Raw genomic sequence first — 26,581 nt, 5'->3', positions numbered from 1 at the left:
GAGCATGAGTACAATGGCTAAGTCATCTCTGTCCCAATAAGGCTGTTGTTTGTGAACAAGACTAAGCTGGAAATAGGCCTACCTGAGCTGCTGGCAATGTTGGATGCAGGTATAACCCAAAGCTATGCACCTGCTCCTTCCAGGGGACTCCAACCCGGTCCAGGGCAGGGTGCCTCCCCACCTTTCAGATCTGAGAAAACTTGCAATGCTTAACACCTCTGCTTTGTCTGGATTGCATTTCAATATATTGGCCCACATCCACCCTGTCGCTGCCTCTAGGCACTGATCTAGCACCTGAACCACTTCTCATTCACATGGTTCAGAGAGAGGAACCTAGGTGCCACCCACATACTGGTGGCATCTCGTTCCAGATCTCCTGATGACATCTTCCAACAGCTTGTTAAATAGCTTGGCAGACGAGATGGGTAAACGGTGCAGGGAGAGCTGGACCATAAAGAAGGCTGATTGCCGAAGGACTGATGCTTTTGAGTTATGGTGCTGGAGGAGACTCTTGAGAGCTCCATGGACTGCAAGAAGACCAAACCTATCCATTCTGAAGGAAATCAGCCCTGAGCGCTCACTGGAAGGACATAATAAAAAACGCAATAAAAATAATTGAAACAATTAGCGATCCTAATGTATGCACACTAATAAACAATACACTCCCCAACAAAAGCCCCTAAACCATACTCCAGCCCACAAATACAAAAATACAAATTAACATTTAACAACAATTTAAAACAACCCCACCCTCCAAATAAAACACCGCCCACCCAAGTTTAAACCCCATCCCCATTGAAACAACAATGGATCAAATGTTTCTGTCTTGGATTAGGGCAATGTATGTCTATAAGGAGTGTGCAGATGACTTTGTTTTCTGTGTCTTTCATCCACTTTTCCACTTGTCCCATGCTTTCGAGGCATGGGTCTGGGCAGTTTTGCCCTTGCCCCACAGGTTTCCCCCAGAAAACTCACTCTTTAGCAATAAATCAAATCGGAGCAATCATCCATCTGGAGAAAACTCATTGATGTTTGCTGTGATTCAGCGGTGAAGATTGGGTTTCCTCAAGGGAAGGGCAGCAGGACAAGGGCAAGTCTGGATGACAACCTAAGGCAGCTTCCTGTGCAGGATAGTTCCATGGACCTGTTTTTTTTTCCAGGAGGGTTGTGGGAATAAAGTAATAAATGTTTGCACACCATCAAGCGTTCAGTGTACCCAGCTGATTGCACAAACATTGCTAATGGACTTGCCCACCCTTTTACCCCGAGGGGAGAGTTATTAACCTTAAAAGGAAAGAAGTTCAGAAAAGCAGGATAAGAATGCATCTGCTTTAATGAAATACTATTGTCTGACTGGTTTCCTAGGCAAACTTAAGTGGCCAAGAGAGAGTATTTGTGGTTGCTTTGAAAGTTGTAATGTGAATACCTAGCTATTACAACTCGCATTTCGCTAAGCTCTTTGAGACTGCCTGCAGGCAGGCAAGCTGGCAGGCTAACGTGAGCTTCCTTTTTAACTATGTGAAGCATCCCATTCATGAGAATTAGAAAGCCAATTAGTAGGGATCTGAGAAAGCATCGTTCTTCCTGTTTCATTAAGATGGAGAGAAGATAAATGGGTTTTGGCAAAGGGCCTGTGGGGGCATTTCACACATTGCACAGCAACAAGTCCTAGTTTGGCTCTAAACGCACTTGCTGGATTAGGGGAGGTGACAGAACACGTGCTCTGCATGTAGAAGGCCCCAGGTTGGATATGCAGCAGCATCTTCACTTTAAAAGGGACCTTGGGGAAGACCTCTCTCTGTCTGAGACCTTGAAGACCAGCTTCAATCCGAGTAGCACAGTTCACCTCAGAACGCCGTCAAGAACGCAAGAGCACAGCAGCCGTTTTGGGCACCGCGATCTCGTGTGATTTCACCCCAAAAAAGCACTTTTTGGGTGGGGCACGATCCCACACAAGCAGCGTGATTCATTCAGGAGTACGGCCCTGGAAGACGCCGCCCCCGTTTTTCACCTCAACGTGTTGGAGGAAGGTCGGCAGTTCGAATCACCGCGACGGAGTGAGCTCCTGTTGCTCTGTCCCAGCTCCTGCCAACCTAGCAGTTTGAAAGCACACCAGTGCAAATAGATGAATAGGTACCACTGTGGCGGGAAGGTAACTGGCGTTTCCGTGCGCTCTGGTTTCCGTCACGGTGTCCTGTTGCGCCAGAAGCGGTTTAGTCATGTTGGCCACGTGACCCGGAAAGCTGTCTGTGGACAAAAGCCAGCTCCCTTGGCCTGAAAGCGTGATGAGCGCCGCAACCCCATAGTAGCCTTTGACTGGACTTAACCATCCAGGAGTCCTGTACCTTTTTAAAAATGTGCTTATGCATGGGATTTGCAAAATACCAATCACGTTCTCATTTACAATTGTAGATTTATGTGTTTAAAATACTGGATAAAATGTTGGGATCAAAATGTTGCAGTGTAGAGTGCACCTGTTTTGGTTACTGCCCTTTCCTAGGATACTTCATTCCATTCCCCGCTCCCGCACAACAGTCAGCATTCTGTGGCCACTGAGCATGTCCAGGCAACTTGAATTCTTACCTTTTGGTACAGTGGCTTTAAAAAAGGACTATTTCTTATTGAGACTTACATTCAATAAATATTGTATTGTATATAACCATGCCATTAGAACATTTTTTAAAATTTACATTCAGTTAAGTGTAGATTCACTGAAATAAGTAAGCATGGTTAGGTTAGGCCTATTAATTCCAATAGGACTATGCTGGGTGAAACTTAATTGGAAAGATTGTATGCTGGCTTTTTTAATTATTATTTCAGAAGAAGCATTTAAGGTGGCTTACAGCATGGTTTCACAGAATCCTACTAGTAAACAATCAGTCAATGGAGAATCAATTAAAATATATAATCAATATTATCATGTAGAGCTGCAGCGATGATTTATCTGTTACCGCAATGCATAGTGCAGTTCTGTGCACATTACTCAACAGCAAGCTCTATTGGGTTAATTGGGGACTTACTCTCAGGTAAAGGGGTACAGGACTGATCAATTAAAAAAAGTGCCCCTGATGAAACTGGCACCCAGTGTTGTTATGTTAATTAGTTTTAACATCGAGCGACCTCATTATTTCTGTGTGCTAGTATTTATGTGAGCAGGAGAACAAAAAAAGATCTCTGTATCCATTTACTTTCTCATTCGATCCCAGAGATACGGTATGCCAACCGTTGCTAATTGTTAAAACCCCTCAAGGAGAGATCTTTATAAGAACTCTGTTCAGCGCAGCTCAGTAAGGCTGAAATAATTAAATTTCTCCTTAATTCAAAAATAAAAATAAAAATTCAGTGTCCATCTCCTTGTGTTGATCTCACAAATAGGCGTCTGAACTTTTTTTATTTTTTTTTACTGAGTAACATGAAAGGCATGCGGTCTCTAATAACTCTCTAGGTGTTCTGGCTTATGCTAAAAGGGTCTCCTGCCGTTGCAGCGTATGTAAAGTTGACAGGCGCTGTTCTTCCTCCCTGTCCAATTAAGGCAGTTAATTAAATCTTTGGGGTTTTATTTATTTATTTATTTCTAGGCTGCGTTCCTTCATGACTGAAGTTTGGCTGGCTGGCTTTGTTTTCTCCCTTGCCGCTTCCCAAAACCCCGTAGTAAACTTGGCATTAAATCTGTACCTCTTGTCATTAGTCCCCTGTCTTTTCAGGAGATTCAACTATTGTGCCGGCCTTTCCCCCATGCTGATACACCTTTATTTAAATTCCACTTGCATTGGAATGATTCTCCCCTTCACCCCCATATTGAATTGCTACACATTGCGTTTCTTGCATCTTTCATTTAAAAAACAACAAACCACTTCTTCATTGATGGTTCTTAAAGTCAGAGCCCAGTTACCCTCCTGGTCAGTGCCAGATTTACGTATAAGCTAAACGGGACATGGGTGGCGCTGTGGTCTAAACCACAGAGCCTAGGGCTTGCCGATCAGGTGGTCGGCGGTTCGAATCCCCGCGATGGGGTGAGCTCCCGTTGCTCGGTCCCTGCTCCTGCCAACCAAGCAGTTCAAAAGCACGGCAGAGTGCAAGTACAGTGGTACCTCTGGTTACGTACTTAACTCGTTCCGGAGGTCCGTTCTTAACCTGAAACTGTTCTTAACCTGAAGCAACACTTTAGCTAATGGGACCTCCTGCTGCCGCTGCGCCACCAGAGCACGATTTCTGTTCTTATCCTGAAGCAAAGTTCTTAACCTGAAGCGTTATTTTTGGGTTAGCGGAGTCTGTAACCTGAAGCGTATGTAACCCGAGGTACCACTGTAGATAAATAGGTACTGCTCCGACGGGAAGGTAAACGGCGTTTCCGTGCGCTGCTCTGGTTTGCCAGAAGCGGCTTAGAGTGAGATGAGCGCCGCAACCCCAGAGTCGTCCGCGACTGGACCTAATGGTCAGGGGTCCCTTTACCTTTAAACAAGCTATAGCTTAGGGCCACAATCTCTTGAGGGGCCCCAAAAAATTTAAAGGGAAAAAAACAACTGGTGTACATTTCCAAAATATAAGATTAAAAACAAATAAAATAAAACCTTCATACAGCAACAGTGTTTTGTGTTGTGTAGGCTCCTATGGTGTAAGTAATGGGCCCTGCCTGCTAGCCTGCTCCCTAAAACATCACTGGTTTGCTCATTTCTATATCAATTACTTTGATAGAAGACATCTTTTGTTATGTGCAAATGGCTTTAGATACCTATTAGGTCCATAAATTACCATATAGCATATATTCAACACAAAAAACAGCAACAATTTGTTGTTGACAAAGGACAGCTGGACATATAAAGGGCCCCATTACCTTCAGTAGCTTAGGGCCTCATCAAACCTAAATCTGGCCCTGCTCCTGGTACCCCCTCTTTGGGATAGTGGGGAGGGAGCTTCTCCTTATTTGTTTATTTTTATCTATTTGGGAGATCCATACACTGCTTTTCAACAGTACCCAAAACAGTTTACCTGGTAAAATAGGTCAGGGAATGAAACATTCTAAAACAGCTCCGTTCTAAAGTTTCCTGTACAAGACTCACCTGCACTTTCTTGATGCTTCACCAGGCAGGTGGTGTCACTGGCTCTTGTACAGAAATCTTGATGGAAGAGACTTTTGGAGGTATTTGTTGAACATTAATGCAAAAAAAGTTGTCTCCTTTGCCTCTGCTGTATCACAAGCAGGTGATTATCACAAGCAGGTGGATACCTTCTTGTCTTTGTAACCGCCAACACCACAACTTTCAGTATTTTCTTAACCTGCGGTGGACTCTGTTGCTTCCTCGGGCAGCCTAAGATAATGCATTGCTAACTTGTTCTATCTAGAAATTACACTCAGTTGCCTGGTTCTCACGTAATGCCAAGCCAAACCATTGTTTAGCATGAATGAGAAAATGTGCAGGATCCCAGAATGAAAATCACAGCTGCTGCACTCCTCCCACAGACATACTGCTACCCAGTGCTTTTTTTCTTTTTAAAAAAATAATGTTTAGGGGTACTCTCATTTTCCTACTCATATTGAAATACTGCCCCTCAATGAAGCCAAACTTAGATTCACAAAATGTTTAGGGGTATGCGTACCCCTGCGTCCCCCCAGAAAAAAGCACCGCTGCTACCCAGAGCTTAGCCATGGTTTGGCTTAGCATTGCATCCCAACTCAGGTTTATGGTTTGCCTGGCTTCAGACAAAAAGTTTTGGGTTTGCTAGTTATGGTTTGACCGGGGGGGGTGGGGTGGGGATAAACCATAGATCTGGGTTTAGATACAACGCCAAGTCAAAATATGGCTTAATCCTGAGTAGCACAGCAGCAGCGAGACGTGGGGAGGAGTGTAGCGGCTGTGATTTTTGCTCCCACACATTTTCTCATTTGCAGTAAACCATGGTTTGGCTTACTGTTATGTCCAAACGGGACCATTGTGTCTAAGCCAGGAGACCTAGCAGTTTCTGAAAGCAATATCTTCCCCTAACTCTGGGAGTAAGTTCTCTTTATGTGTAACCACAAGGATCAACAATGTGGGAAGGGCATAAATTCAAGTCCTCCTAGTGATCTCTCCCTAGGGAAACTCTAGGGGGGACCAGGGGGCCAGTGGTGTTAATTCTAGTATCTAGGCTTTCTTAACAGCGGTTAGAGTGACAAATGGCCTAATGACACCATGGAATCAGTGAAAGAGCCTCTATCTTGCACTCAGAAGGACCCAAGTTCATTCTCTGACCATCTCCAAGTAGAGGCTCTTACAAGAAATCCTGGAGAGCTGCTGCCAGTCAGTGTAGATGGCATTAGGCTTGGTGGACCAGGACCCTCACTCCATAAGCCACCTTCCTGCGTTCCTAATACAGTACATGATTTGTAAAACATAACATTTCAGAGATCTGCATTCTGCACAAGATGTCCTGACTCAACCCATGGCCCAGCCTGCACAGGAGAGCCCTGGTGTGACACTGCTGCACTTTTCATGGTAGAATTCAGCTCTAAATCGCGCTTGTTTCAGCAGTTCCTTGTTGTTTGGCAAGGAGGCCTATTTTGTTCCCGAGGTCACTACCAGTTCAGCAGGCTCACATGCTGGTTGGGACGGACGGAAATCACACGCAGCTCATTGTTAGAGAAGGTTGTGGGAAATGAGAAGCTAAACAAGACAACAAGGGGCCTGTGCAGCTGTCAAAACCGGCCGATATTTGAGAGCTATAGCAGGCTGAGAAATCTGTAGGTAAAGGAAGGAGAGCCTGTAGATAAAACTCGCAGAACCACTAAAGTGCTATATACAATGAACATCAGTTCATTATTTATTGCAAAGAATTTAGCTTCTTTTTCTGCAGATTAGAAAATGAAGATTGCTTGGGTGTCTTCAGATATTTAGGCCAGGCATGGCAACTGGTGGCCAGAGTTTTATCTGGCTCCTGGTGGCCCTACCCAATTTTAACCAAGGTGTAGTAGTTGCTCACAGTTTTCACTTGCAAGTTTAAATGAAAGTTTTCAGGTTGTTAGAGACCACCAGCGCTTGAATGCTGCAGTCTTTGGTTCAGTGAGCATAGATCAGAGGTAGCCAAGGTGGTGTTCTGCAACTGTTGTTAGTCTGCAGCTTCTATCTTCCCTGGCCATTGGCCATGCTGGCTGGGGCTGATGGGACTTGGGGTCCAACTACCCCTGTGCTGAATGGTATATACTCAGAAAGATCCTGACCATCCTTGGAGATATGTTTCTGATCCCTCCTGCAGGACAGCGAGCTCCCTGCCCCCAAACCTCTGGGCTCTTGGTCCTTCTGATCTAGTTTATCAACCAGCCTGCATTTTGCAGGGATGTCTGGTTTTAGCTCACTGGGTAAAAAGCCACATTTACTGTTTTTATGTTTTGATTATTTTTATTACCGGTATTTATTTTGTGCTCTGATTATTTTTATTATGTGTTTTGTGCTTTTTATACTGTAACTTTGTGTTGTGAACCACCCTAAGACCTACTGGTATGGGACGGTATACAAATTTAAAATAATAATAATAATAATAATAATAATAATAATAATAATAATAAATATTTTAGGGACATATTCGTGAAAGTAGTCTGTTGATTCACACACTGGGTAATTGATTTATTCAATTCTTTGCCACAAGTTTTGGTAGATTTTACAGGTGGGGGTGGGAGAAGGATTAGGTAGATTTCTGTAGAATAAGTCTAGTTGCATTTGCTGTAATTCCATAGGTCTAACATTAGAGGCAAATTCAGCCTCTGTATTGATGGACAATTTAGAGTTGAACTAGTCGGTGCTGCAACAAAATGTTGCATCGTGGAGTGTTCCTTGTTCAAGGTCCCAGTCATTCTACAGTGGTACCTTGGGTTAAGAACTTAATTTGTTACGGAGATCTGTTCTTAACCTGAAACTGTTCTTAACCTGAGGTACCACATTAGCTAATGGGGCCTCCCACTGCCACTGTGCCGCCGCCACGTGATTTCTGTTCTCATCCTGAAGCAAAGTTCTTAACCTGAGGTACTATTTCTGGGTTAGCGGAGTCTGTAACCTGAAGCGTCTGTTAACCCGAGGTACCACTGTATTTCATTCCCCTCTCCTCTGCTTTTCCACCTGCCCTGCTCCAACAATCATTCAGCATCTTGTTGCCACTGAGCATGCTTAGCCCTCCCTGAGATGCTCCCAAAAATATTTTTTCCTGTACTCCTGCAAACAGGGGGGTTCTCCTAAGCCTACTGTGTGCATGGCTTGTGCCATTTTGCAAAATAAGCAAGGGCAGGCCCAAATGGAACATCAGAAACAGAGGGAATAATGCCACTGCTGGGGACAGACGGTGAGGTGGGGAATCTTTTCTGCCCGACTTTGGAGCTTGGCCACAGAAACCAGATAAACCTTTGGTCTGGTGTAAGTCCAGCAAAGACTCCTGTAGGCAAGATAGTTATGTGTCCTTTTTGACCTGATTGTGGTATCTTGTTTACAGACAGAACTAGCCTGCAGTCAGGAAAGATGTTTCCCCTTACGTCAAGGCAGGGCATATCCTAGAAAACATGGATATATTGGGAAAGAACTCATGGTGAACAGGAAAAGCGGGGTCACATGCGAGTTAAGCACAAAAATATGAGAAGTTTGTGCAGTTAGTGACTGGCCAAGGAGATTAACCAAGTTCTGTGACTTTGCGAACCTATAGCTCATATTAAATTTAAATAATGATAAGAATTGGAAATAAACTGTCAATAAATTACTTCACCCCAAAAATTTCTGTCTTCTTTCTCAATATCTGAAGAAATTTCTCAACTTGGCCATAGTTGTAAAATCCCACATTTTGTCCATCTCTTCTTTAATTTTGGGTGCTATTTGTATACAGTGGTACCTTGGGTCTCGAATGGCTTAGTTGTCGAACAAATCAGCTCCCAAACACCGCAAACCCAAAAGCAAGTGTTCTGGTTTGCAAACGTTTTTCGGAAGCCGAACATCCAATGCGGCTGCCACTTGAGTGCTGGAAGTTCCTGCAGCCAATCAGAAGTCGCGCTTTGGTTTTCGAATGATTTCGGGAGTTGAACAGACTCCCGGAATGGATTAAAATTGAGAACCAAGGTACCAACCACTTTATACAGTTATGACTGCACAAAGCGTATATGAAACAAGTTCTTTATTTTCTGGCCTGGCTGATTTGCTGCAACTCATAAAAAGAATACTGTGTGAAATGGGGTTTCATAACCTAAAATATTTTCCACTTGATTCTGGATTACTGTTTGAAGAAGCAGAAGTCACACCAACAAGTCTAACCTGCATTTCATCTTTTAAAAAAAATACCAAAAAAATTACACCACCAAGTATTTTCTAATTCGTAACAGAGTTCACGAGTGATGTGCAAACAAAACATGAATAAGGATGAAGGCATTTGATTTGCTTCTGTGTGCATGCGAGTGTGTGGTTGTGTGTGCTGATCGCTGTGGACAGATGTGTTCAGCTAAGCTATTCATTCACGGGAGTTGCTATCTGTGCAACTTTCATTATCAGAACAAGTCAACCCTCTGAGTTTTCAGGAGGTTCGTGTGGGTGAATGGCAGATGCAAAGAAGGCAGAGGCTTCACTAATTTGATTAGAAGGTTTGCAAGGATAGCATGAAAAATATTTCCTGTTTACATACAATCGTACAAGTTGATGCAGGTGGAGGTTTTCAGCTGCAAAAATATTCGCTTAATCAAGAGACTTCTAGCGAGTGATGAATGTAGATTTAATGTTTTACTGGCATCGGCTCAGTGCTTTTCCAGTGCTCGGTATCTGTCTGGAAATTTTTGCTGCTGCTTTTGAGTCACACTATGTTGTGAAAAAGAGATAAAAGCTGCTCCTCTTCAGCTGGTTGACTTCTAACTTAGCACTTAGCCAGTGGCAGCTGATTTGAAAATCACAGCTGGAAGATCTAGTAGTAACTTGATGTTATTTCCCTTGGGAAACTTGAAAAAGACTGTTGAGATCAAGGGGTCAACCCCAGCACATTCCTGATTCCAGGATTAACTTGAACATGGTCCCCACTCAAAGTGTCGGTGCCAAAGTTGTAGGGGCCAGAGTAACTCTTTCCTACTAAACCATCATGGCCAATTTTCATGCCAGGAATGGATGGATCCAAGTGCAGTTGTCCCATGTGGTGAACCACTGAGCTGCAGGTCGCAGCTTCTCAGGGAAGTACCTTCAGGTCTTGGACTGATCCAGTCTGGGCTGTTGATCCTTCTGGATATGAAGAAGTATCAGGGACTTCCTGTTCCAGCCAAGCCTTGCTCAAGCAACACCATCTTCCTGAGATTTGCTGTGTTTCTATCAGTGCTTGGAACGAACTGCACAGTTTAACCAAGTCTGCTGAATTAGTTGACGCATCTCTGAGCTACACATGAAAGTATTTCCCATAATTGCCAGGGACACGGAATGTGAATTGAGTTCATTTTGGGATAGATTCTTCTAGTTCATATTCAAGTTTGTTCTGTTAGATGTGTTTCTTACTTTTTAGACTCTTTGGGCTTAAAGATAATGATTGTTTGGAGAAACAGATTCTCTCTATATGTTGATGTGTTCTTAGTTTTCTTAAGTATATTTTATACTTCAGCAAGGTTCACCAAACTAGTTCATTGTGTGAAGGGATGGATGTGAACTGGTATTAGTTCCTTTTTGGACCTGTTGAGCTTGAACTAGTTCCATTTCAAAATGAACTTTCCATGTTTTCCTTCTCTAACTTTAGTTATTGTTTGCTGCTGACACCTTGTTTTCATGTCACTCGTTCTAACATAGAAGTGCAGGCTTCTGATCTCTGCTTGGAGCTGTGCTGAAGGAGCAGAGGGGGAGCGTCTGAGCCCTAAACACATTGAGGTTCATTCTCATAATGCTTCCTAGGGGAAGCGCCTTTTGCAGCAGCTATGACATGAAACACTGTGGAAGGAATAGCCTTTGATGCTCAAAAAGAGGGGCATTGGAAGAAGAGTGGACATAGATTTTTTACGGAGCTTAAAAGGAGGCGGCAGATATAAGGACATTACTGTATTGTAAAATTCTAGTTCTTTTAAGCCTTGTCACTGAGGAGGAAAACTTGGGTCTGGCCTGTCCCGTTGCAGACTGTTGGTGAAGTTAGCGTGATTAAATACTCTTCCATATTTAAAATAAAAGTAAAAACTACCTGCATATAGAAAACCAGCATATCATGGAGGACACTAGGCTAGAACTCTTCTGTCTGACATTTTGATCGCAATACAGACAGAGTCCACTTTCCTGCGACTAAGCCCAGCTGAACAAACTGGGACTTAATTTTGCGTAAATGCGCACAGAACTGAGCTGCTGGCTTCCTATGTGAAGGGCCATTTTGTTTTGGTATGTGACATCCCAACAGCAAATCTGATGTGGGGGAGTGACATCAACTAATGTCTACATCTGGTGGTCTACAGGTGTTTGTTTTATCTCCCTTTCCCAATAGTTCTCGGCAACGTTTGCATTTCCCTCCCTTTATTTGACATCTGCTGCGCTCATGCCAAAAAATAGTTGGAAACAAATGCCTCATCTTGCAACCCAGCCAAAGCAATAGATAACTCTCTTACGAGCGCCATTTAGCTGGAAGCATTCTTAAATAAGAAATGCTCGGCGTGGATTGGGCGGGGCATGCTGATGCCAAAGGAGGTGGAGGAGAAGAGGGTGGAGGACGAAGAGGCGAAATCAGATGTGGGGCACACTTGGAGCATGGAACATCAACAGGAAGTCTGGGGCAGGACCCTGGCGTGCTTCACATTCCTCCTTGCAGCAAGTAAACTTGTAAAATGGCAGGTGGAATAATGAGGATAAATGAAGAATGGCTCTTTCCTCTCTAACACAGCTGGATTTCAGGCAGTGCTGGTTGACAGAGCAGGATTTTCCAGCAGGTAAGGAGAAGTTGGGATATGCAAAACTTGCTGAGTTTCAGATTTGTTGCAACTTGTAAATAGTTCCTGTAAGCTTCCCGGACTATGAGAATCTCCCTGTTTCTTTCCCTTTGCCTGCTAGTTTTATTTGCCAAACGTTTGGCATTGTATTCTATGCATTAAGAAGATATTTATTCCTCTGTTAGCAAAGTCTGCAAGATGGTTGACTTGTTACCCCCTAAACTTTTGTGTGTGTGTGTGTGTGTGTGTGTGTGTGTGAGAGAGAGAGAGAGAGAGAGAGAGAGAGAGAGAGAGAGAGAGAGAGAGAGAGAAAGTACCGGTAAGTTGCTTCTTCTGTTCTTATCCTTATTCATATTTGAAAATACAAATTTTTCTTCATTTCTCATCATTGCATTGTTCTGGGTGGCTACAGCTGAAATCTGGAAACATAGTTATGCAACTACAATATGTAACAGCATTAATCTGTCTTTTAAATGCGGTGGACAAACTGGCAACCATCCAGTGCCTTAAGCATCAGCCCAGCACAGAGATAGTTTGGCGTTTTATTATATTGGAAATCAGTTGATTTCACTGGCTGTGAAAAGGACTTACTGTTCAGTGTTGAAGCAGTGAAACTTGGAAGTAATGAAATAACTATCTTAAGGGAAGTATTCTGCAATTAAACAAAGCTGCACTCAATGCCCAGCAGTACCCTTGGTTGTGAAAATAAGGTCTGGGAGTGAATTGTTTGGTTCCTAACTGGTGTTCGCGATTGCATATATCTCTGTTTGCTAAAACAGTGTTGGACTATAACTCCCATCATCCCTGACCACTGAGTAAGTTGCTTAGCCCCACAATGTCTGGGACTGAAAAGTACCATGTTGTGCTTCTGAACAACAGTGTATTCATCTATCACTGCAACTGAAGTGGAATAGGTTTACTAAACTTGGTCCCTTCCTTGCAAAGCTGCACTTAGAATAAATATCTTGCAGAACTGCACATCTTTTTTTAAAAAAGTCTTAATAATTAGGCATCGTAGTCCAGGCATAATAAATCTACTGGCATATGTGGCAGACTGAACATGCAACCCCAAGTCTACTAAGCTGTAGAGCAGAGAGTGATGCAGTCCAGAAGAGGTGGACAAGGACTGCAGGCTTGATTCTGTACCTTGCCTCGTACCCTTGGCATGTAACCTAAAAATATCCACAATGTCACAGGCTCCTGAACTTTCCCCCCTTTTTTGCACAGATAATACAGTCTTAGATGCATTGACAGTAGTCTCCAGGAAGTAAATAAGCTTCTCTTTCTGAAGGCTGCAGTATTAAGTACACGTGTTAGGGTGCAAGTCCCAATGAGGTTGATGGGGTTTAGTTGTCATTAAAGACATATAGAACCAGGCTGCGTATCTCTTCTTCAGACATAATGAACGAGGCTGACCTCAAAACAATGCAAGCCCTGCCAAGGAACAGAGCAATTTTGGGAAGAGGAAAAAAAAATGCCGCAAACAGCTGTTCTTGCCTTTGTCTGGTTGAATTGTTAAATTTACTGCAGTGAATTCCCAGGAAATCCTGGGTTTTAGCTACTTTTTACATACTTTCAAAGGTGGAGCAATTTTTTAAAGCAGGGAGTTCAATTTTGAGCTTTAAAACCCAAAACTTAACCTCCAACATCCTCAGGTGCATGGGCTACTCTTCAGATCTTATTGGGATTCCCAGTCTTCCCAGGATCTTATCAGGATTCCTGATTACAGGGAGCGTCTCCTAATACATTCAGTCAAACATGCTTAACATATTTTTCAGACCTATTCCATAATCACAGGAAGATCTGAAAAGCAGCCCATATACCTGGTGCTGTTGTGTTCTGGTGTGTTGTGTCCCCCTCCCCAGTTTTACAACTTACAGGTTCAGACGAATGCCAGCATGCTGTTTATGTTTTGTGTTAGCCATGGTTCGCTTTAGTGCATGTGCAATGCTAAACTATGGATAAGGCAAATGAGGGAAGGGTGTGGGAGTAGGACCAATCTTGTGTTCCCAAGGTTGGCTACTGGTTTTGCAAACTGTGGTTTGAGGGAGTCAGCAAGATACCTGCACTGGGTGACTGAGTTTTGGCTTTGATCTGGCCTAGGACGGCAGGTGGTTTTTTGCTTCCTTAAACTACCGGTATATGTGGGAGTAGGGTTTTCATTGCAGAACGGTGTCTCTCTCAAGTACTTCTGATCACATTGGCATCCTTTGAATATTTGGTGTTATTGAATGCTCGATAGGGCTGGTTAAAGGTTTGGTTATATGGTAATATAGGTCTGTGGGTTATAAGAATGGGAGAATTTGTATGGAGAGTATCATCTAGTATGCTTCCTGTCCAGCTTCTGTGTCACAAGTGCTTTCATTTTATCCCTAACCTCTGTTAGGATGTCTTTCAGGGTCTCTTCTCTGAATAATTGGCCTCCAACAAAAGGCACAGTAGCTAGGTTTATTTTTGACTGGGAATCCACCTCCCAATGTCTTAACCACAAGGTATGGCATGCCACCATCTTGGCAGCCATTGTGCACCCTCAAAATTCGGTGGAATCTAGGGTAGCGCCTGCCACAAATGCAGAAGCCCTGGAAATCTTTTTAAAGGTCTGTCTGCTTCTAAGATGATTATCCTGTGGGTTGTGAAACGTGCCATCAGCCCAGATTATGGAAGCCCTTGCAAAAATTGTGCACACTGCTCTTAAGGGAATGACAATAGCCTCATGTGGTCTTCTTAATGTCTTCTTAATGCATAATCAATAATGCCTGTCAGCTGGGTCTTTAAACTAAGAATCTGCTTTTTGAAACCAATAAGGACAGTGGTTTAACCACAGGAGGGAATTTTAAGGATGCCATGAATTCTGTGTCTAGGGAATAGCATTTATGTCCTGGTATAGGACAGTTTATAAAAAAAGGAAGTGGGTACCAGCATCTTCAGCAAGGTGAAATGGGCACCATACGATTCAAATTGTAGGAACGTTTATATATAATATAGCAGGGTTAAACTGTCAGATTCATTGAGTACATACTTAGATTACAAAAGATATAAACTATAGCCTATATTAGATATTGTTGTTGTTGTTCAGTCATTCAGTCGTGTCCGACTCTTTGTGACCCCATGAACCAGAGCACGCCAGGCACGCCTATCCTTCACTGCCTCTCGCAGTTTGGCCAAACTCATGTTAGTAGCTTCGAGAACACTGTCCAACCATCTCATCCTCTGTCATCCCCTTCTCCTTGTGCCCTCCATCTTTCCCAACATCAGGGTCTTTTCTAGGGAGTCTTCTTTTCTCATGAGGTGGCCAAAGTACTGGAGCCTCAACTTCAGGATCTGCCCTTCCAGTGAGCACTAATATTAGATATTAGTGAGTCCTAAAAAGACTCCATCAGAGCATTTACTACTTAACACTTCTATCAGCAGCAGCCCAACAGACCAAACTGACTGTCACATAGACTGACATATCCCGCACAAATGACCATCAAATGCCACTGTGATCCAGAGCCCCACAGAACTTTTATGTAATCAGGCCATCGCATTCATTTATGTGCGTGGGAGCATAGCCACATACAGAACAGGACTACATTCATGGCTCTGCTGCCTCCATTGCAATGGATGATAATAATAATAATAATGGGACCAATCCTGGCTGGTGAAGGATGTGTCTGTGTTTAGCCTTGCAAGAAATCAGTGCCTGTATAAAGAGGCTGCAGTCTTTAGCATACCTTTGAACCGCATGTTATAAATATTCAGTAGGCAACACCTTGTCTGGTGCCATGGGTCTGAATCCCTAATCTCTGGGGAATGAGGCTCTGGCTCCCTGTTGTTTGAGGCATCCTAGCTAGGAATGGCATTTGCTTTGGTGCAGCATCTAATGCTCACCATACATCTCTAGATAACTTCCTAGGTTTATTTTTGAATTACGTTTCTTAGTTGCTAGTCCTCTGGGCGTGGGAAACCTTTGACCCTCCAGATGTTGCTGAACTTCAACTCATACAGTCGTACCTCGGGTTACGTCCGCTTCAGCTTACATATTTTCGGGTTACGTACTCCAGTACCCCGGAAGTGTTTTTCGGCGCGTGGATGCTTCTGCGCACTTTGCACATGCGCAGAAGCGCGATATCGCGCTTTGCACATGTGCAAAATGGATGCTTGGGTTATGTACTTTTCGGGGTGCGAACGGCACCCCGGAATGGATCAGGTACATAACCCGAGGTACCACTGTATAAGGCCCAGCCAGCATGGCCAGTGGTTACGGATGATGGGAGTCGTAGTTCAGCAACATTCAGCCCAAAGTTTCCTCGCATCTGCTTAGTACACAAGAAAAATACAAATACATGAAGGGCTACAAGAATGTCAAATAATATGCATAAACACAGACTAAAATAGTAATCAGTAATTAAGTGTTAAGAGGTCCAGGTGAACAGAAACATCTTTGGCCGGTACCAAAGAGAATTGATGCTTTTGAATTGTGGTGCTGGCGGAGACTCTTGAGGGTCCCATGGACTGCAAAAAGATCAAACTTATCCATCCTTAAAGAAATCAGCCCTGAGTGCTCACTGGAAGGGCAGATCCTGAAGTTGAGGCTCCAATACTTTGGCCACCTCATGAGAAGAGAAGACTCCCTAGAAAAGACCCTGATGTTGGGAAAGATGGAGGGCACAAGGAGAAGGGGACGGCAGAGGATGAGATGGTTGGACAGTGTTCTCGAAGCGACTAGCATGTGTTTGGCCAAACTGCGGGAGGCAGTGGAGGATAGGGGTGCCTGGCATGCTCTGGTCCATGGGGTCACGAAGAGTCAGACACGACTGAACGACTGAACAACAACAAAGAGGGAGAGTGTTCAGGGGCATCTCGTGTCAGGAAGGGCTGCTTGGCCCTGCTGCTGCTGCTGCCGCCACTACTACCTACCTGCTTCTCCTGCTGCCACCTGCTCTCCCGCTTCTTTGTGACCTTTCACATTTGTCACAAAGTTTTGGGAAGATCGCACTGATTTGGGGTCAGTTCTCACCCAAAACAGACACGATCTTGCTCAAAACCAGTGCCGCTGCTTTCAGCACTTCTCTGCCAGTGGTGGAGGCAGGCGGGGCATCTGTGGGCATGCTGCCTAGGGGGTTTCTGCCACCTGAAGCAGCGGTCTCCTCCTGCCTAACGTCTGGGCCAGCTCTAGGAGTGTTCCACAGCTTGCGCACGGGGGGGGGGGAACCACTGAAAAGGCTCCCTCTCCAACTGCCACTCCCCATACTTTGGATGGAGGGGGCACTTGTGGAAGGGCCTCCTCTTGGTTATCCTGGCAAATGGGTAGGCACATATGAGAAGAGGCATAGGCATCCCTTTAGGTACTGTGGTCTCAAGCCATGTAGGGCTTTATAGGTCAACAGCAGCATTTTGACCTCAGTGCTCTCTTTGTTCTGAGCAATTAATTGAAATGGGCTGGAAATCCCTTTGCTACCTTTCCAGATCCATCTATTATCTCACCTGTCTAATGTACCTGTCCTATTTTCCCTGTTTGGCCCTGTGCCCTATTGCCTTGATTATCTGGATCTGACCTGCTTCCTTGACTTTAATTCCTATCCTGCATTGCTGACTAGGCTCTGCAGAGTGAGTCCTGAAATTGCAAGGACCTGTCCTCTGCACGGCAACTCTTTTCTTGCTTGGGTCCAATCTGCCCATGTGCTTTAGCAACAAAACAGAAATGTGGGAGATGGTCTCTGAGAATGGAAGGAGCATGCTCTTACATTTTCTTTTGCTCTTTCCTGCTTTTCACCCTGGCAACTTTACGTATTGATGAGAGACTACTGTCGTTTCAGCAGAAGCCGTTTGCACCTTGTGGGGCTCAGATGTGCCGAACAAACAAATTCTAAGATCTGATTCAGATGGTTGGCCATCTGGAATAGTGGATATACAATGGGGTGCATGCATGTTGTTACTGCACATATGATATGATATCTGGTTTGGGTCCATGCGCATACCAGTGTACTTATGCTCTGCCAAGTTCCCAGGATTCTTCTGTTTTTGAGGCAGAAGAATCATAGGAAATGTATGAAGACACATGCCGAAGTACACACATGTGGTCCAACGCACATGATCCGGTGCAGCAAAGAGCAAATATTATACAGTCATACCTCGGGTTACGTACGCTCCAGGTTACGTACTTTTCGGGTTATGAACTCCGGTAACCTGGAAGCGCAACCTGGAGTGTGCGCAGCGCGCGGATGTGCAGAAGTGTTCTGCGCAGTTCACGCATGTGCACACATGTTCGCGCATGCGCAAACCACTGCTTCCGGGTTTTTTGCACGCTTGTTCAGGTTGCGTACTTTTCGGGTTACAAACTATAACCCGGAACCAATTACGTACGCAACCCGGGGTACCACTGTGTTCAGATGCCCATCTATGAGAGCCTAGTTGGCAGAGAAATATGAACTTTGAAAGATGCTTCCAATGTAATTGATTATATGAAATGGAAAAACTCACAGAGGAGGCTCTTTTTCATGCTTCTTGCTACTTTCTTGTGTCAAATCAAACACATGTGGCTATTTTCATCAGGAAGATGTTGAAGGGTGTGCATTACCACATTAGTGACTTGTGAAATCTCAGTCCTTTACTGCTGGTTATGAATAGCTAGGCTTTGTGGGAAGCCAAAATTAATCCTCAGCCATACTGAGTTACTTGTCATATCACTGTACTGGCTTGTGTGATGATATAGGCATTTCCTCTTTCTTTTTCTAACCGAAGAATATATTGACTTGAGGCCCCTAAATTTTTGTATTGGAGAGTGCTGGGTAGGTAGAACTCAAGGTAATAATATAATAACATAAAAACCATCCAATTTCATACACATTTCATAAGAATCATGAAATTTAAATCAAACAACGGACCATAAAACGCTACCAATGGGGGAAAAAACATTCAGTCAAATGCTATTTTGGACAGGCATGTTTTAACTAATTGCCTAAAAGAGCACAGCATTACATGGGAGCCACCACAGAAAAGGCCCTGCTCCAAGTACCTACAAGCAACTATTGTTAGGGTTTGAAACTGAGACGCTGGCAAATTAGCAAGATCACATGATTTAAGTTGTTAAGCTTGTTAAGTAGTTAAGCTGCTCAGTATATATAGAGTGTTTGTTTTGTTTGCCTCCGGGGTGTGGAGCAGTCATGTCTGAAAGCTTGAGAGGAGTGTTTGTTATCTGTCTGCAATAAACCTGTCTTTAGAAAGACGGGCTTCCGTGTGTCATTATTTCGTTACTGCAACAAGAACCCCACCGCTGGACTTGATTAATGCTCTGCAAAGAGAACTGTTGCTGGTCTGCGCAGTGGAAGCGTTTACTGGACCAAGTACACTAAAAAACTCTTAACTAGGGCATCCAGAACAAGGCCTCGGGTGTTGAGCAGAGCATGCATGGAGGAAAATAGGATCTGAAGAAGAAAAGGGACAGGCTGTCTTCTCCACGGGCCAAATTAGCCATGGGTAAAATGGAGGCAACTGCTAAGCCCATCTCCCCAGTTCTTATTATATAGGTTTCAGTTTCTTCACTGCCAACCCAGTTTTGGGATTGAAAGCAGTGCTTTCAGGTTGTGGACAAAATATTTGCTGGAAAAAAATGTTGTGCATGTGTTGAATGTTCACTTTTTTTTCTTTTTCAAAATGGCTCACTGCTGTTGGACCCCCTACCTTGCTGCTTCTGCTACTGTTTCAGTACCACCACCCTTCTGTTTAGGGGTTTTCTCTCCAGCCAGTTGGGGATCACATAATGAATGTTGATGGCATCACTGAGGCCAACACAACCTACTCTGGGCAGTGGGAAAAGGTGACTATTTGTCTGCTGAGGCCGATGAAGGTTTTCATGAAAATCTTTTCCCATCCTTCCAATCGTAGCCCTTTCTTTTATCAAACGTCTCCTTGCAGCGAAAGAAATTAAAAACAGCAACAGACATAACCACAAAATGCACTTCAGCATGCTTTAGTGCTCTCAAATCAATTCTAATGCACTTCAAACCCGAAATCACAAAATAAGGTAATTTTTTACTGGTGCGCCATGGCATAGAATAAAAGCTGTGTAGGGAAGACATTTCTTAGTTATGCCTTGCCTTGCTTAGATTTTGTAATTTTTATTATTCCTCTTTGCTTACCTCGCACCTTTAAGATCTCATTTGCACATGATGAAAGACCTATAAGCAGATTCCTATTTCTGTGTAGGAATTTGCTCAAACCTCTCATCTTAAAGGAAGCATGCATCCTTAGGGATTAGCACACTATTTGTTTTGGCATGTTCTTCTGTGCAGCTCCCAGACACTCCTGCCTGAATAATTCAGCCCCTTTCCCTATCTTACCTGTGAGTCAGATCACTCCCCTGCTGCCTTGTGCTTGGGATTTGGTTGCACAGCCCTTAAGCGAGAACTGTATAATTCAAACAGACAAAAAGTGCTGTGGTTTATGAGTGGCGTGAGCTGTCATGGCAAGAGCTTACTTCATCAGAGCTGAATCTGATGAAACGGGCTAAGGCCAAGGTTGATCTCAAATGGCACAAAGCTATTCCCTCCCCTTCAGTACTTCCCCAACAGTGACTCTCCCTAAGTTTCACTGACAACTAGGATGAATCCTTCAGTGTTCATATGGGAGTTGTCTCTGGGGTACCTCAGGGCTCTACGTTTGAAAACCTCTTGCCACCTATGGGATGTCCCTACCAGGATTCCCAACTACTGCAGTTTGCCTCCCCTTTAGGCAAATAAGTGGCACACTTGGCTTCACTGTCCAGCCCTCTGTATGACAGGAGAATAAGCAAACAGTTTCCTTTTCCACAGGAAAGCTTTGTTCTCTCCTCTTAGTCACACCTCTTAAGGTACTGATACACTGCCAGAGTCAACGAACATTTAAGCACATTTAACTTTATTAGGTAACTTGAAAACATGGATGTCTCGGGTTATTACTGGTACAAATCTTCTTCTCATGTAATTCAGCTTTGTTATAATATTTCCTGCATCCCTTTAGCAATGGTAATGACCTTTCCTCCCATTCCCCAAAGCCTAACCTCTCCTTTTTTCTCTCCAATCCTCCACCCCCATTGCCAAACCCCCAACTGCCTTTCAATGGTTGTTCCCCCTCCTTTTAGAATGCCAACTAGCTCCGCCTCCCAGGGAACACCTACCTAACATGGGAGTGATAGGTTAGCCCATGATGAACCTGAATCATCAGCAGGCATTATTCTGCCACAGAGGCCTACTTGAAAATCTCATAGGATCACTTCATGCTGCTGACTGTTAGGTTCAAAATATCCTTCGTTTGCTCATGCTCATGAGGTATGGTGGTTAGAAAGTCCTGCCTCATCTTCTTTAAATGCTTTAAATGCAATAATCTTCCACATACTTTGGAAAGCTGTTTGCTTGCTTGTTAAGCTTTTTGACACCTTTTAACCGTAACCATGACACACCCTCACGAGATTTCTCGGGTGAAAATAAGGATATTCTACCATACCTTCCAACATTTCTCCGATGAAAACAGGAAAGTCCTGATGGTTCCTGAGATCAAGGAGCAGGTTTTCATCTATGTTTGGAGACAATGGGACACCACTTTGAATCAGGATGGCAAATGATGGCTTTCAAAACTGCATTGATTTAAACCTAATTTTGCGTGATCGTTCTTGAGATAGAGCGGCAGGTATTTGTCTATGTATGGAAAAAATCAGATATATATTTTTTCTTTTTTTTCTTTTACTTAAAATGCTTTATTTAAAGTTCCACAATAACAAAAGGAAAAAAACACCCCACAGTAATTACTACATCAATTAATTACAATAGACCATCTTTAACACTTATTAAACAATGATTAATGATACAATCAGATTTCATTTTGGGTGAAGTCGGTGGACTGAACCTTTCAAAGCTGCACTGATTTTCACCACTAATTTCAAAACTGCTCTGGTTATTTTGTTTCTTAGAGTGCCCTAGCAGCGCCATGTAGGCAGCTATTAATTATTATTATTTTAATTTATTACCTGCCTTTCACCTTACCCTCAAGTCCTGGGGCAGATTACAACAAATTTTAACACATCGTTAAAAACAGTTTAAAATAAATTACTATCACGAGAGTATGGTGTGTCCTTAAAATATGCATCTCAGTTGTCAAATGCCTGGGTTAAGAGGTGCACCTACAGCAGCTGATGGAAACTGTAAAATGAAGGTGACTGACACATCTCTTTGTGGAAGGAGTTCCACAGTTTAGGGACTGCCAGAGATAATGTCCTCTCCTAGGCCGCTGCCACCCTGAGCTTCTGAGGATGGTGGAACTACCAAGATGGCCCCATCTGCTGATATTAACAACTGAGAAGATCTGTAGGGAAGAAAGAGGTCTTTCAGATATTTGAGGCCTAAGTTATTTAGGGCAGGGGGTCCCCAAACTGTGCTCTGCAATCACAATTCCACTCCTGTCTACTCAAGCCAAGAATGGGGAGCCGGTGAAGTTACAGAAGTTATCAGACCACAATTCCCATCATCCCTGACAATTGGCCATGCTGGCTGGGGATGATGGGAAATGGAGACCAGCAACATCTGGAAAGCCACAGTTTTCTCATCACTGCCCTAAGCTTTCTTCATTTCAGCAGTATAATTTAGGGCAGGAAAGAGTCATTTTTGTTGAACAATTGATCTACTGCAAAGCACATCCAGATCTGCCTTCTACCATCCCCTGAGAAAGAGGGATCAGAACTGAAGAAGGCAGGCATTCAGACCTGATTTTTTGGTGGGTGTGTGGGCGGGGAGGGGGGCACGACCTGCTGGATCTGGCTAAGAAACCCAACTAGTTTTGTATTCTGCTTCCATCAGGGACCAAGGAAATGGCCCTAAGAATTCTGTAAACAGAACATGGAGGAAAAATTGCATACAAAATATGTTTATCAGGAGAAAATTACTGATGGATCTTCATGAGGACTTTTTTTTAAAATGCATAAAACTGAATTTAACATTGGGGGAAAATAAAAACTTTGAGAAGCAAAGTCGACAGGTTCTCCCATTGTTCCTTGCAGGCCCATCTTGGCCTCGTACACATAGTCTTTGGTGTAGCAGTCGTGTGATAAGAAGTCTCTTCAGATGAGGCAGGACAGGAGTTGCTACCACATCCCTGCCACTTTAAAAATGCAAGCTAGTTTTAATTTTTAACAATGCACAAGGGCCCTTCTGTGCTGCTGTTGCCGAGACCTAGATTGTGCTGGTGTCAAGGCCTTGCAGGCTGGACTGGAGCTGTGTGATGGCGTGTTTTATCAAGATTATAGATGTCGTAACCCAGGGCTTTTAAACTTAAGAACTCTGACTAATTGGTGACTACCATCTGACCACTTTAGGTAGCTGATGAAACACACGGGCAAATGAAGCCCATGTTTTGGAAAAGCCAGCAGTCTGAAGCAGCCGCTGCTGCCTGGGAATGTGGGCTGTTGTTACTAGGACGAACATTTGATTTGAAGAGATGTGACAATCAAAGCCCATCTCACAAAAAATAAAAATAAAACATTGCCCGTGTATTTCAGTGTGCCTGTATATTTAGTCCCTCAGATGTACTTACTGATTATCGCAATGTGGTCTTCTGAGCAGAACTGTCGTTGTCACTTAGGGCAACCTAACCATATTGGAACTGTTGTGGTGCATCTGCTCAGTGAGCCAATAAAATAAGGTAAGTCGTGGAAAGGGTCCCACAAAGGTCTGTGACACACTTTGCCAGGGACAAGCAGGTTTATGCCTTGGATGGGGAGAGGGGGTCGTCTGCATGGCCTGTTTGCCCCTCCCATCTTTGGCTGCTTCCTGGCTCGGTAGGCTAGAGGTAAACCCCACAAAGGTGTTTAAGGCACCCTAGATACATTATGCTACACACCTGAGTGGCACTAAGTGCCACCCTTGCTTGGAAGGTTTGCTGCCAGTGAGGCTAGGTGTTAAATGAAAGTATAGCGGTACCTCTGTTTTCGAACATAATCCATTCCGGAAGACTGTTTGAGTTCCGAAACATTTGAAAACCGAGGCGCAAAGGGCGGTCTGCAAATTTAATAGAGACAATTGAGAAAAATAACATATACACCCAGTGGAAGCTGTTTGATTTCCGAGGCACATTCAAAAATGGAAGCATTTACTTCCTGGTGTATGGTGTTCAAGTTCCGAAACATTCGTCAATGGAGACATTCGAAAACCAAGGTACGACTGTAGCATAGAAAGGCCCCAATAGTCTATTGTAACTTAGGCATGCATACCCTCCAGCACGTTGAGGTGTTAACATATTGGATTATTCTGTTGGGAGCTTTGTTCCAGCCCATATCAAGGCATGGCTGACTCGGCAAGTCAGGAATGAAGGTAGTTCATTCACTGGCTTTTGTCTTCTTCTGTGAAGCTTCGTTGATGCCAGCATGTTATTAAAGTAGCCAACAACTGACTCATTCTCAATTCATATGATTGCAACAGCTATGGGAGTTTAAAATAAAAATAAAAATCCAACAGCTTCCAACCCACAGAAACATTGTTTACAAAACTAGTGAAGAGGAAATGGAAGAAAACCCAGGATTGAATTGCTCTGTGGGACTAGTAATGGGATAAGGAGCCTGATCAAATCCAAACATAAATTAAAGGGACAGAAAGTGTTTCAGTGGGTTGTTTGATGTTGCCGTAGTGGAAATAAGATGATGGTTTGTTCTTAAGAGCAAATGCCCATTCCATAAAAGCCGCTCTCACTTTGGTCTGGCAGACTTAATTAAGAAAACCCTCAATTGATTAGGCCCATGGTAGCCAAAGCCCAGGGTATGTAAATATTTGCACAAGGAGAAATTACCATAGAAATCAGAAAATCATGGCTGCAATGAAACACAATCCACTTAATACTTGGTGGAACGATTAGTATTCTTCCACTGTTGCAAAATGAGTAGATTTGCACATATAATAAGGGAGAAGAATAAAATTTTTGGGAGGAAAGTATACTTCACTGACAGAAGGCTATTAGGAGGACCTGTAAATCTATCCTAATATTTGTAGGTATGCAGTAAAATAAAGGGTGGAAATATAGACTCTTACATACTTTCAAAATATGCCTCCCCCCAAGTGAGTTCCAAAATGACCCCTTAAAAAGTTTTCCTCTTTGCCAAGCATAGGAAAAGGACCACGCTTTTGGTAAGTTAAAAAGTGATTTACTTACAAACTCTCCAAAGGTCATATTCATGTGCTTTAGAAAGTTGCACAGGTAGTAAAACGTAGCTTAGTCACAAAGTGGTGACAGTTCCTAAATTATTGGTATAGGAACTCAAGAATGGCTTGTGAGAGTCTTGTGGCTGGAAGCTCAGAGCTGCTCACACACACCAAAGCTCACATATAAACTAGAGAAGAATAAAGTATTGATTACCTAGTTTCTCCCAAGGTGAGGAGAACTGGACATAGCTAAGCCTGGCAGGACAGTTTACTCTATGGTATTAACCCCTGCATGCATAATCTAAACTTCAGCATGTTGCTTATATGAGGCTGGTTAGTCTGCAATATCCTTGATTTTTCAAACTGCTGATTACCCACTTCTTTGCAGTATGGTGTTGCTGCGAAACCCAAAACTGTGTATTCATAGAGTTTCTAGTTGCCTCTAGAAAGTTTATGAAGTTATCAAGACCTTCCCCTGTCGTCTGTCTCCAGCATCCAGTATCCAGTGATATCTTCCTTTTGGACATGGGATTCTATTTAGTTTTTGTAGCTACAAAGCATTGATACACTGTGAAGCTGTCCTCCCCAAGGTTGTAGCAAGGCTACCTTCTTCATCCGTTGCACGTGAACTGGATTATTATCCTTGAATTGGGACTTCCAGGACTGTAAGGGCAGTGAGTGGCAGCAGCATGCTTTGAGCTTATTGTATGGTTATGATCTTGGGAGTGATTTGCGAGACCCCCCAGCTTTCCTAAATAAAGGCTGATTAGGGTTTCTGTTTTGGAAACGCAACATTAACGTCCTCCTTTGTAGATGTTGGAAGGCATCTAGCCTGCATGGCTAAGCAGGAGCAGTGTTTGTCTGCTGCTCTGTACTATATGACTCATTCATTAAAAGTAATTATTGCAGAGGCTAAAGTATTAGCTTCTGATTTGTCTTTTGGAGCCTGCCTGTATTATCTGTGGAAACAGGTGTTGCCTGCTTTGCCGAGTCCTTGCAAACCCTGCGAAACAGAAATTGACAGATTGAATTAATTGCCGAAATGTCGTTATAAGTAAACATCCTTCGGCTCCAATTTGGAAATCCAAAAGGGGTTCCAGCAAAGCAAGCATGTTGATTTATAGCCAGCGACAAGCATCAATTAGCACTCAGCCTGTGTGGCAGAAACGAGATAGTGTGATGCTTAACAGAAGGATGCTCCTCTGTTTGTTGGTTGTTTTACCTTCATTTGCTTTTGTCCTTTGGCAACAGTTGGAAGTGATAAGAAGGGCACCTTCTCTATGTCTCCTTTGCACCCCAGTGCAAATTTAAACCTGTGCAAACAATTGCAGGGGTGGGGTGGGGAGTAGCTATTTTTAGTTATTGGTCCGGCACTTTTTAGTCCACAGCATTTTTTTTTATCTTGGGGACTTTTCAGGGCAGAATTAGAAGTTTGGGGATTTATGCAGACTGCTGCCAACTGTGTTGTAGCCAGGATGATCAAAGCACACACTCCAGCTTGCCCACTTAACAACGACCCCAATGCTTGAGGTAACCTCACAACTTGTGGCGGGCATTTTTTTTTTTTAGT

The 26,581-nt window shown here is 43.5% G+C and overlaps 1 protein-coding gene across 4 annotated transcripts in view; it reads left to right on the top strand.

The window, feature by feature from the left end:
- PDZD2 (PDZ domain containing 2) overlaps window positions 1-26,581 on the top strand; it is a 176,225-nt gene that overhangs the window by 58,139 nt on the left and 91,505 nt on the right. The window contains exon 1 of one of the 4 annotated variants that reach the window (XM_033164802.1): window positions 11,364-11,872. The exons of the other annotated variants lie outside the window; for them this stretch is intronic. Within the exon in view, the coding sequence (XP_033020693.1) occupies window positions 11,796-11,872 (77 nt within the window). The 5' untranslated portion in view covers window positions 11,364-11,795. Of the gene's footprint in view, window positions 1-11,363; window positions 11,873-26,581 lie in introns of those variants that run through there. 4 annotated transcript variants of the gene reach the window in all.

Source organism: Lacerta agilis, chromosome 11, assembly GCF_009819535.1.
Source record: "Lacerta agilis isolate rLacAgi1 chromosome 11, rLacAgi1.pri, whole genome shotgun sequence".
NCBI lineage: Eukaryota > Metazoa > Chordata > Lepidosauria > Squamata > Lacertidae > Lacerta > Lacerta agilis.
Note: the sequence above shows the minus strand (reverse complement) of the source record. Positions and strands in the feature narration are given on the sequence as shown.